Source organism: Acomys minous (assembly GCF_964271855.1).
Source record: "Acomys minous genome assembly, chromosome: 13".
NCBI classification, from domain to species: Eukaryota; Metazoa; Chordata; class Mammalia; order Rodentia; family Muridae; genus Acomys; species Acomys minous.
Window position 1 is genome coordinate 56,941,482 of NC_140495.1, and position 12,643 is coordinate 56,954,124.

General features: G+C 47.8%; 1 protein-coding gene across 6 annotated transcripts in view; it reads left to right on the forward strand.

Annotated features, from left to right (window-relative positions):
* CRACDL (CRACD like) overlaps positions 1 to 12,643 on the forward strand; it is a 117,897-nt gene that overhangs the window by 76,187 nt on the left and 29,067 nt on the right. For all 6 annotated transcript variants that reach the window (XM_084753638.1, XM_084753639.1, XM_084753637.1 and 3 more), the window contains 3 exons: positions 5,199 to 5,367; positions 10,965 to 11,100; positions 11,447 to 11,608. In XM_084753638.1, coding sequence (XP_084609764.1) covers positions 5,199 to 5,367; positions 10,965 to 11,100; positions 11,447 to 11,608 — 467 coding nt within the window. The remainder of the gene's footprint in view (positions 1 to 5,198; positions 5,368 to 10,964; positions 11,101 to 11,446; positions 11,609 to 12,643) is intronic.

The following is a 12,643-nucleotide window of genomic DNA, read 5'->3' on the forward strand; positions in this document are numbered from 1 at the left end:
CACTTGGATAATCCAGGGAACCCAACCCTTGATTCTAGGGTCAGTAATGCTCCCAGGTCAGACGTGACCCCAGGTGCAGTGCAGAAGCAAACTGCCTCCTTGAAAGACCTTCGCACTGCCTTACCTACAATGGCTTGGGAGATGGAAACAGGACATCAGATGTTCAAGGTCATCCTCAGCTACATAGGCAGTTTAGGACCACTTTGGGATGTAGTGTGACCCCTTTTCAAACAAACCCAGAAGGATGGGGCTGGAGAGATGGCTCAGCAGTTAAGAGCACTTGTTGCTCTGCAGAGGACTCGGGTTCAAGTCCCAGCACCCACATGGTGACTCAAAACCATCTGTAACTCCAGTTCTAGGGGATCTGATGTGTCACATGGTACACACACACACACACACACACACACACACACACACACACACACAGGCAAAACATTTGTAAACGTAAGATAAACTAAGATTAGAAACAGAAGCAAGAGAAGGCACAGCAGGAAGGAAAGAGACAGAGAGAGAAGGAAAGGAAGAGCATCACCACTCTACACCTCACAGGTGACCCGGAACAGCTCAGAGTGTGACAGAGATGAATGGTAAAGACTTGCATCCTCAAGCCCGGTATGGTGGCGCACGCCTTTAATCCCAGCACTCGGGAAGCAGAGGCAGGCGCATCACTGTGAGTTCGAGGCCAGCCTGGTCTACAAACCAAGTCCAGGACAGCCAGGGATGTTACACAGAGAAGCCTTGTCTCGAAAAAACTTTAAAAAAAAAAAAGCCTTGCAGCCTCTTATAAGAATGGTAAGATAAAACATTTATTACCTACAGCTAGGCCAGGGTTCTTAAAACAAGACCTTAATCCATAAAAGATAATCTTATGAATGAAACTTCATCAAAATTTAAAACCTTTCTCTGCAAAAACTCTATTTAGAAAACAAAAATATAAGTCACAGATTGGGAAAATCACACTGGCTTTAAAAAAAAGCAACAACAACTTATATCCAGCATATATTTTAAACTATCCAAAGCAAAATAACAATTAATAATAAATAATAATAAACTAGCCTAATTTAAAATTGGCCAGGGGCTTTTAAACATGACTTGCCTAAGAATGTGGACAAACGGCAGCATCTGTATTCATTAGGTGATACAAATTAAATACTATAGCTTTGAACTAAATTAAAACATTTATAATAATCCTGACGAGTGCTGGTCATGATGCTTTTCCTTGTAAAATACAAAAATGGCATAGCCAGTTTGAAAGACATTTTAGCAGTTTCTTATGAAGTTAGACACACACACACCCGTACACTGAAGTATTAATCTAAGGGCAATGAAGTCTAGGATTTACATAAAAACTGAAAGTGACTTTATTTGTGATTGTCAAATGGCCTTCAGTCAGCCCCATGGTTCAACCAACAAATATACCTATATAATGGCATGGTACTCACAGTAAAAAGAGAACAGACTTGGTGTTTAATAGCAATGTGATTGAGTTTCTAAGTGAAGGAAGCCAGAACCGAAAGGCTGCATTCCATGACCTGATGTGTACGCGGTGACCCCACTAAAGGAAGCAGATCTGGGGCTGCTGCTTGTTAGGAACGGGAAGCACGAGGAAATGGGACGGACGTGTGTTCCGCATCTTGGTTGAGGAAGTAATTGTGCTGGTCTGTAGATGTTTGCTGTAGCTTGGTGGTAGCACACACCTTTAATCCCAGCACTCGGGAGGCAGAGGCAGGCTGATTGCTGTGAGTTCGAGGCCAGCCTGGTCTACAAAGCGAGTCCAGGACAGCCAAGGCTACACAGAGAAACCCTGTCTCAAAACAAACAAACAAACAACAACAACAAAAAAAACCCAAAATAAATGATATTGCAGATTTTTAAAACATGGATTTTTAAAAAGTAAATATAATTAGTAAAACTTCAATGTTCCATGTAAGAGCAGATTGCACCAGCTCAAGAGCACAGGGAACCATACAGAGTGCAGAGTGGACAGATAAAAAGAAGAGAAACCACAAAAAGAGAGAGAGAGAGAGAGAGAGAGAGAGAGAGAGAGAGCGCTGAGTGGCAACCTCAGCATTGTCCACAGGGGCTCAGAGAGGAGGATGTCCGGAAATTTTCTAGAATTGTTAAAACAAACAAACAAACAAACAAACAAACAAAAACAAGAGAATAGCTTAGCCCTCAGATTTAAGTTGCCCAGTGAGGGGCAGAGAGACGGTTCAGTGGCTAAGAGCGCTCGCTACTAGCATAGGATCAGAGTTCAGTTCCCAAGGACGCCACCTGAAACTCCAGCCTCAGTCCGCCTGGCACCCTCTTCTGGCCTCTGCAGGTACCACATGTGTATAGACATACATACCTAAGTAAAAAGTAACTAGCTAAATAAAAGAAACCCAATGACTCCTAAGAGGAATAAATAAAAAGCAGTAAAAATACAGTGGGAAATATGTAGAAAGCCAATGTTAAAATTAAGAGTCTTAGGTCCAAGGAAGAGCGAGCTGCCTTCGCAGGAGCAAAAAGAAGAGTCAGGGCTGATTCCTTAACAGCACAGTAGGACCCACACAACTGTGAATCACAGAAAAAGTAACTACCAAGCTGGGAAGGCCAAACCTGAGGTGGATGGATGCCAGGACCGAAGAGAGCAGAGACGTTGACAAAGACCTGCGTTTGCCCCTTAAAAGCTGTGACATAGAAATTGACAACTAAAGAAAGAGAATAACACCCGCCCCCCCCCTTTCTGAAATTGTTAGGACAAATTTATTTTGAAAATTAGTAGAGGTATAAAATATAAACTCAAAATGAAAACGGTAGTGCCCAAATGGGCATCTCTAAAACAAGAAAGAAAATGCATCGTTTTCTTATGGAAGATGCATTATGGGAAATCTGTGGAAACTGTCAACATGGCAAACCATAAAGTAAGTCTCAACAGATTTGAATAGAACAAAATTCAGAGCACATTCATCTCACCACAATGAAACTGATAACAAAGAGATAGAAGCTTGCCAGGGACTTGGAAACAAAGGCATGCCTTTCTGTATAACACACAGATCTAAAAAGGGATGATCACGGAATCAGAAAATACGTCTAACCAAATAATAATGACAATGCAAACTTTTATAATGTGTAGGGCATAGCCGGTCTAGAGGGACCTGTGTTTCCTGAAGTGTAGGCTTGTGCCCCTCAGTGGTGGAGCTCTCACCTCGTGTGCAGGAGCTCCGGAAGTGCCTAACCCTTGTCACAAGCCATTGGCGCAGCTGACCAAGGGAAGAGGAGGAGGCACCGCTACAGACACTACCGATGCCCGACAGTGTGTCTCGGCGGCGGGAGCTTTTTTGCCAGTAAATTTGAAATGTTAAGATTTAGATAAGTCCCTACACATGTGAAACAATAAAACAGACTGCAGAAGCAGGAAAGGGGATCAGTCCTGTAACCATTTAAGAACCTGGGTCACAAAGCCTAGGAGAGGAAGGAATAAACAGGAAGGAGATGGCGGATTAACTCCTAAGCTACGTGTGATGTTTATACCCATACGCAGTGCCTGGGGAGGCCAGATGAGGGCGCCAGGTCGCCCGAAGATGGATTTTTTTCCACTGGCATAAAAGTGCACGGCCATCTCGCTCTGCTATTTGTAGCCGTGCTCCTAGCCCCACTGTTCGTGCCCTGAGCAGCACCTGCGTATCAAGGCAGCAAAGCTGTTTGCTTGTGCAGGTCTCCAGGGACACCTAATAATTTGTTGACTGCTCGAAGGCCAGGTGGCCCTCCTATCAAATGCAGAGGTCTCCTGAGAGTCTTGCGGCACGAACTGTGGACCAGGAGCCATCTGCACACAAGATAAACATTTTGTGATGTGAAGGGAACTTTCCACCGGACGTTGAGAAAACTGCCGTAGAGCGTTTGTCTTCTCTGGAGGGACGTTTGCTCTTGCTGGCAGAGTCTCAGGTTGTTCCCCACGTGAAGGCGAGAAGTCATGTGACATTCCCAAGGGGAGTCTAGCACAAAGACAATTAGGAGGATCCTCTCCTTATTATTCATGTATTTTTAATCAGTTCTGTTTGAGACTTACTTACAAACTTAGCAAACTTCTGCCGTGTCACACAGCATGCTTGTGCTCTCTGGTTCTGCTTCCTTCCACCATCCTGGCTTACAGATACTCGGGAGGGAAGGCGTGAACATGGCTGAGCTGCCCAGGCGGAACCATGGGCTCCTGGGTCTGATACACCTGGGGGTAGGAATAAGAGGGACACCTGGGGAGCTCAGTTGGGCCACACAGCCTTTCCACTGTAGGAATAGCCACAAATTTTTCTTGCATACCCACCCCAAAACACAATTTTCAAAATAAAAATATCCTTTAAAAACAGCTTGGGTTATCACTCAGCCTTCAGCTCACCCAACTGGCTATATGTACATTGTGTGTGAAATATTTATTATGCATGTTCTGGAGATTTAAAGAACACGGTGTCAAGTGAGATGAAGGCCACTTGGGTTTGAGTCTTTGATCAGGTCCAGAGTTCTTGGCTCATTTACTAATTGGAGAGATGGCTCAGAGGTTAGGAGCATGGGCCATTCTCCCACCTTCGGCTCCCAGCACCCACGTGGCAGTTCATAACTATATATATATATCTCTCCAGCCTCTGGGAAGCCGATGCTTTCTTTGCATCTCTTTGGGCAGTTCATGCCCGCGGTGTACAGACATGCATGCAAGCCAAAACATCTATATACAGGAAAGTTTAATTTTTGATACAAATGATAAATTATATTTATACAGTAAAATAAGTATCAACCGTCAACACAAATCCAAAACCCTTCATCGGCCCTGGGACTGAGAAACAGTTGGGTGTTCCTTCAGGGTGTTCATCAGGAAGGGCACGGTGGCACGTGTGCAACACGCGTGGCAGTGGCCAGTGGCTTTGTGACCAGTGCAGCGGATAACAGGGACATGAGCTTGGTGGCCTGTGGCCTGTGGGTAGGAAGCCCAGTGGCTATTGGGATGGAGGCCTCAGTCAGAAGGGCACTTGTCTTCACCAGCATGAGCACTGGACCAGCTTTTTTTTTTAAAGATAGAAATCAGTATTTGTTTTAGGGGTGCAGGCCTTACGTGTCGTGTGTGTCTGAAGTACATCGAGTCCCTCCTTTCTTGTCATCTGTGCCCATCACACACCTGTACTCTAATACACTCCTGGTCTTTTTTTTTTTTTTCATCTGTATAGGAAAGAAAAAATCCAAATTTAAAACTTTCAAGAAGTTGTTTGGGAAGAAGAAGAGGAAGGAATCCCCCTCGTCCACAGGAAACACTTCCTGGAAGCAGAATCCAGCCAAGAGCGAGGTCATCCCCATCGAGTCAGGGCCGGTGGGCTATGACTCTGAAGACGAGCTGGAGTAAGTCGCTTTCACGTGTGTCTGGCTTGAGGAGGGGGGCACCGGGCACAGGGGGTGTCCAGCACTCTTACCTCAGTGCCTCAGCAACCCCCTCCCATCCTGGGGGATCCCCTCAGGAATTCTCAGTACACGGCACGTCCATTCACTTTTCAAACACAGGGGAGGAAAAAGGTCGGGGGTACCTGACTGTGTGGTTGAGACCTGCTGGGTGCTGTAAGTATTTAAAAGCTCATAGTAATCGGGTTTGGAGGGATGGTTCAGGGGTGTGGAGCACTTGCTGCTCTTGCAGAGGCCTGGGTCTGGTTCCCAGCCCCCATATTATGGCTCACAACCACCTGTAACTCCAGCTCTGATCTCCCCTAAGGGTGCCGAGCAAGTGTGTGGTACACATATATACATGCAGGAGAATCGCTCACAAGCATAAACTAAAAATTCTAAAGCTCTTTTTAAAAATAGCTTTATAGCAGTGCCCAGGGAGAGGGTTCTATGGAGGTCTGTAATTCTAGGGCTCTTGTGCCAAGATGGCAGGCAGAGACAGGACACTGTCCAGAAGCTCATGGGTGAGCTGGGCTAGAGGCAGCGATAAGCAGCCAAGTGCCTGTCTCGAACAAGTCGGAAGGCAAGGACTGCCACCTGAGGTTGCCCCATGACACGTACCTGGGCACTGTGGCATGTGTGCACTTACCCACCAAGAGCACAGTAGCTGCATAAAATGATGCTATGAGACTTAGCAGAAATGAGCAAAATCCAGCCATAAGCAACTTGGGAACCTGCCCAGTATCTCACAGCAGAAAGGTCAGGCTTGGGATGCTCGCCCTGGCTTGATTTAACCAAGAGTGTTTAAGGACCTGGAACACAATACCGTAAACAGGCATCTCCCTGAACTTGGACGCGGGCTGATCAAATGAGGGCCCATTCGAGAGAACAAGGCCAGCAGGTGGAGAGGAACCGGCTTCTTATCTGGGCTCAACAAAATCAGACACTGGGGTGGACACTCAGGCAACCCTGGTGGACAAAGCTTTGATTTCGTGGCTTGTGTTTCATCCCAGTACAGTCATGCATCGACCCCAGTTACAGCCGCAGTCATATTTTGGACTAAAGAGAAGAGGATGCAGCTTGTAATATCTTTTAAACGTCAACTCTTATTTCAGGATAAGTGCCAGCAAGAATGAGAGAGGCATTCCAGAGACAGGGACGCGGCAGCCTGTCTCTAGAGGCGGAGAAATCACACTGGCCACTTGGTGGCGCTAGATGACTGGAGATGGAAAAGCAGTTTGCGTTCCCTCCCCACCCCTTCTCCCTGAGATAGAAGCAGAGTGGCCACTTGAGTACCTTGTAAGACTGTGCACCATTGGGGGAAACGGGCGCTGGGAGTCCTGGCTAGCTCCATAGGAACTCTGATGCCCACCCCATCTCTTAGGAGCAATCCAGCCAGCCACAAACAGAAGCACAGCCAGAGGGCCAGGCTCTGAGGAAACCACCTGCATATCTGGCATGTTCCTTGTAGGAACCCAGGGAAAGTGAGGCAGGACCCTCGATATTTGTGTAGGACCAGCACACAGTAGGAACATGACTGACGTCAGTTAATAAGAAAAGAAAGAGGGTAGGGTACCAGTAGAGAGTTTGCTTAGCAGTTAAGGTGGCATGCTGCTTATCCAGAGGACCTGAGTTCAGTTCTCAGCACCTACATGGGGTGGTTCACAGTGCCAGCATCAGGAGAGTCGACCCCTCTGACCTCCATGGGCACCTACCTGTAACTACAGGCATCTGGACTCACATGCCACCCCACCCCACCCCCGAACGTGTGTAATTAAAGATAAAATAAAAAGAAAAACGTAAGGGTGATTAGCCATGGGGTACAATGGCATCCTGGAAGGAACGATGACATTTTTCAAGGCCAGCACTGAGGAAAAGACCCCCTGTATTCAGTCTCTCTGAGAATCTACCACCAGTATCTGCAGCAGCTTCTACAAGGCACAGGCAGACCACTTCTTGTGCTGGGTGACACTAGTGGCTTCATTGGGTGATGGCCCCCCTTGGTCCATTTGCCTATAGAACGCCCTGCTCTCTCTATCTGCTCTTGGTGCACTTGAGCCACAGTCTGTGTTCTCCCGGCCCTGCATGTCACATATGTCAAAATTAGTTATGAGGAAGCAACAAAATAATTTTATGGTGGGGAGAGGTCACCAGAACATGAGGGATTGTATGAAAGGGTCGCAGGGTTGAGGACCACTGTTCTGGAGGCGTGCTGAGCTCGAGCTTGCAGCGGTGTGGGCGTGGTCTGACCCTGATTCGCTTCTTGGATAACTCACCTCTATTGATACCGCAATTGAGCACTAATCCTGGGTGGTCAGTGTCAATACTCCACCAACACTTACCCGCTGCTCCAAACATTTGGATGGTTTAACTCCTCAGGGCAAAACTGTGCCGTTTCTCATCTCTTTATTCATTCTGCATTTTGCTGAGTGTCTTCTAGGAAGAAATTTCCTTTATCAGGGGCTGGAGAGACGGCTCAGCAGTTAAGAGCACTTGCTGCCCTTAGTAGAAGTCCTGGGTTTCGTTCCCAGCCCCTACATGGTGGCTTACAACCATCTGTTCAGTTCCAGGGCATCGGATGTCCTCTGACCTCCACGGGCCCCAGGCATGCATGTGTTGTGCATATATGCAGGCAAACCCTCATATGTGTTTAAGTTAAATAAGCCTAAAATAAAAACTGAAAAAGTAGCTTCCCGGGGCTGGAGAGATGGCTCAGGGGTTAAGAGCACTAACTGCTCTTCCAGAGGTTCTGAGTTCAATTCCCGGTTCACAGCCACCTATAATATGATCTGATGTCTTCTTCTGGCATGTAGGTGTACATGCAAAAAAAAAGAGCACTCCTATACATAAAAAATAAATAAATATTTTTTTTTTTTAAAAAGTAGCATCCCTTTGTCAACATCATGGCAGCCTGCAATAAAATCTGTTCAGGGAAAACAAAATGGCGCTTGCTTGCTCTGCTCCCACAGTAGTGCCTAGTACCCTCCCACCTTCTAATTGTGACCACAAAATTGGTTCTCTTTCTTTTCCCCTAAAGGATCATTACGAACACCATGTGGTTTCTTTTTTTTTTTTTTCCTTTCTTTCTTTTCTTCTTCTTCTTCTTCTTTTTTTTTTTTTTTTTAGATAGAATTTCATGTAACCAAGGGCAACTGAACTTTTGATCTTGCCTCCATCTTCAGAGTGCCGGGGTTATAGGTGTCCGCCACCACGCCTGTTCTCACGTGGTACCACGGAATGAACCCAGGGCTTTGTGCAAGCTGGCATGCCCTCTCTCTACCAACTGACCTACAAATCGGCTCCAAACACACTGCCTTCAAATATATAAAGCGATCAGTGCTTTAATCAATCGCTAACAGTGTCTGCTGATCGTCTCACCTTGGGCTCTGAAGAGTCACTTCCCGAGTGGCCCTCTGGCTCTTCAGGTCAGGAGCCCAGCCCTCTCTGAAAGGTCCCCTGCCGGCCCTGCGCAGTGAGAGGTCCCAGGTTAAAGCTGTGTGTTTCCTGTCTTGGCTCTTTTTCACAAGTCATGCTTCCTTCCTTTTAGGGTAAAGCTGTTTCAGAGGTCGCAGTGTGGCTGCAGCGGCCGTGACTGCTGCTTGGCTTTCATCTCTTCGAGACCACTACCGGGTTGAGCTAGGAAGTGGATTTACTTTTGAGAGAATTCCGAGCAGTTCATTCGCTTCCAATTGCAGGACAGATGAAACTTATCCCTTTGTATTCTGTTTTCTGTTACACTGAGAAATTTGGCCTCTAATGAAATTGCTTTCTGTTTCCCTCCTGCAGCTGAGCGGCTTCTTCTCTTTCCCTGTTTCCACAGTGCTCCTCCTGTCTCTGCCTCCCCACGCTGGGATTACACGCATGTGCCATCGTGTCTGCCTAAAATTAGGCTTCCCCCCCCCCCCGCCCCTGTGCTGCCCCCCCCCCCGCTAGTCTTAAAGAGTTCCCTTTCTGATTGATCTTGTGTCTGTTGTACAACATATTGCCTCTTTCCAACGACAAAGTTGTAAGTGTTGCCACCTTTAACCCTGTCTAGTTCTTTCAGTCCAACATAAAGAAGCCACTTTTGTGTATCTGTCATGAACCCATTTTTTTAATTTTAAAAATCATTAGCACACACACACACACACACACACACACACACACGCTCAACACATGTTTGCACATATCGACACCCCTCCACTCAAACACAGCTGCAGTAGCATACTCTTCTGTCCCGTGTGTTTTGTTGTCACTTCCTGTCCTCTGGAAAGCCCGTGCCAGTGCAGAGTCCTCACCCCCTTCTGTCACCTGCCCAGCCCTGCATCATGAACATTGGATTTGACATCTGCTGAGGGCCACGTGTGTTGTTTCCCAATACATAGACGCCGCATAACGAATGACCATGTGCCTGTGGCCTCTCCGTGGTTTTCCCTCCCTGTCTTTTCCCAGGCCTCTTCCTGCTGCCTTCTAGTTACACCCGGGCTGCAGGTGTTTGTCCAGTAGTTATGGTTTCCAGGAGGATGGCCCCAGGCTGTGGACTGTAGGAGGAAAGTCGAGGTGTGCGTAGGGCCTTAGCATTCCGAGCTGTCTGTCCTCGGTGTGTACTCTCTGAGCTGAGTCTTTCTGAGTAACTTCTGAGAGCCACCTTTCTGAGCACTCTGGATTTCCTCTTGCAGGCTGGCTAGGAAGGAAGCACCATCCAGCTGGGGTGCTAAGTGAAAACGCACTTTCCTTGTGTGTGTGTGTGTGTGTGTGTGTGTGTGCATGCGCACACACCACAGTACTGCTAACACAGTTGGATATACAGCGAGGCGGGCCTCATCTCAGAGTCCCTAATGCCTCAGAGAGGATGGGATGCCAGAAGGAGGACAGAGTGGGGCTGGTGGGCACAAGGTGTCCCGTGCACACAGAGGCGTCTTTTCCTTCCTTAACGGAGGGCCTCAGTCATCTCCTTCCACCTATTCTTCAGCAGCCTAGGAAAGCCTGACAGCTACTTCCCACATCCTCTGAGGGCATTTTATGAGTCTCCTGTGAGTTCGGGTCCCTGGGCTTAGAGCTGGCCTTCCATGCTTTGGGTCACAAGCACAGCAGCAGGATACACAAACGGTGCCAGGTCATCCACGCAGGGAGCAGCTCTACAGACTTGCAGGTCTTGTTTCTGTGGTCTGGACCATCTTGGGGAGATGCTGCTGCTCCGACAGCCTCCAGCGTATGGGGGTTAGCTCACAACCCACAACCTCACGCTCCCAGGACATCTGAGGCAGATTCCCACAGAACCCCGCCTACGCCAGACACCTCTCCTCCAGGGTTGCTGTCCTTGGACTTCACACCTCCAAACTTTGACTTTTCCACTAATCAAAAAAGTCTCCTGCAACCTTCAAGTCTCTTAGGAAAATGCCCTTCTGTAGGTTATGACTAGTGATTGACTGCAACGGGGACAAATGAGCCACTGCTAACTATGCGTGACAGAGGGCTTATGGGGGATATGCCATTCGTTCATCCACTTTCTCCCTCTGAGTCCCTAGGATCAGGGACAGATGGAGGCAGGCAAAAGCTCACAGTGGCTCTTTTTATCCTAGGGAGTCCAGGGGCACACTGGGCAACCGTGCCCTCTCACACGACAGTATTTTCTTTCCTGAATCGGGACAGGACCCTGCTCGGCCTGTGCGGGTGTTTTCCCAAGAAAATGTGTGTGACCGAATCAAGGCTCTGCAGGTAAGGGTTTGCTTTACGCTGTCACTTGGGTGTCTGTCCAGGGTTAATTCCAGAATTTTCTATGTGATTTCAACTTAGCACTTTATACAACTGAAAGTAGACTCACTGGGTTCTTTACAGTTCTGTCAGGCAAGTTAGTCACCTTGTGACTCACTGTTGGTGACTGCTTCATGAGTAAGGACGGCAGTGAGGGAGCAGCGGGACAGACATGCGGGTCGGTGTTCTGCGCTGCACAGGGGTGCTGAAGTGATTTCCTGAATGAATGAGTCAGCAGGAAAATTTGTTGGAAGGTGTTATTGATAAAAAAAAAAAAATACTAAGGATGGCTACTGTTCCTTCAACCTAGTTAAAGATACAATGTAATGTGAAAATGGGGCCACCGCCTCCAGGAGGCATTCCTATCAAGAGGACAGAAGAAACCGGCATGAGCTCTGAGGATGACGGGCTGCCCCGGAGCCCCCCAGAGACGTCCCTGCTGCACGATGTGGGTCCAGGCACGAGTATAAAGGCAAGTGTTTTCATCCAGGCCTGCCCCTAGGCGCCCCAAGATCTCTGGAGGCCCTCCAGGTCTCTCCAAGAGAAGGAGACTGTGTACTGTCATTTTGTGTGGCTGTGTGGTCAGTCTGATGACGTCAGCTCTGTGCCTTGTCGTTCTTAGCTGAGCAGATGCCCAGACCCAGCTGCTGAGCACCTCCCCTGCTCTCATGGCATTGGCCAGAGAGCAAACTGAACAGTAAACACGGGGGAAGCATTCAGCTCAGCGCCTGAGTCTTGACCCCAGGAACCTGTTGGTTTGGTCACATGAGTCACATGAGGCCCTCTGGGGAAAAGGCAGGCCAGGAAGTTTGACCAGCAGTGTCTGCCCTTGGCCACTGGAGGAAGTGATCCTAAAGGTTTCACTCCCCAAAGACTCTCTCTCAGGAATAAACACCCCAGTATGGTGCCATTTTCGTTCATGGTAAGAATATTAATACCACCATAACATATTCATACCTAGATGAGAAAGCATGGCTGTTTTCTCCATATTAATTTGCCTTGCTGAGTGCAGATGAAATTGGAATGATCCAAACTATATTAGCCCTTGAGAAACAAATAAGAGCAGTGTTTGGTAGCTGTGCAGCATGCCTGTCTTGAGCATCCTTGGATCACACTTACCACTAGCCTGGCCAGGGCATTGCTTACAATGAAAGTATAGAATTACCACTTCTGGCTTGCTTGGAACTATATTCAGTTACCACTCAACTTTGGTCCGCAGAAGCCCACCCCCACCCCCACCCCACCACGCAGACACACACACACACACACACACACACACAAGTGTGTGTACACGCAGTGCGCACTAGTTATTTTTGTAGTTGTGAGCTCCCAGAATATTACTAATAAAAAGTCAGGACATGTGATGTGGCTGGTTTTAAGTCTGCTCTAGGCTTGGGAACCCCCCGTGGAGCTGCCTAGAGAATTACTCCCCGAATTCGCTCACAGAAGCGTAGGGTCTGGGGACAGTAGGCTACGCACCCCTGCTCTTCAACTTAAGGAAGGGCTG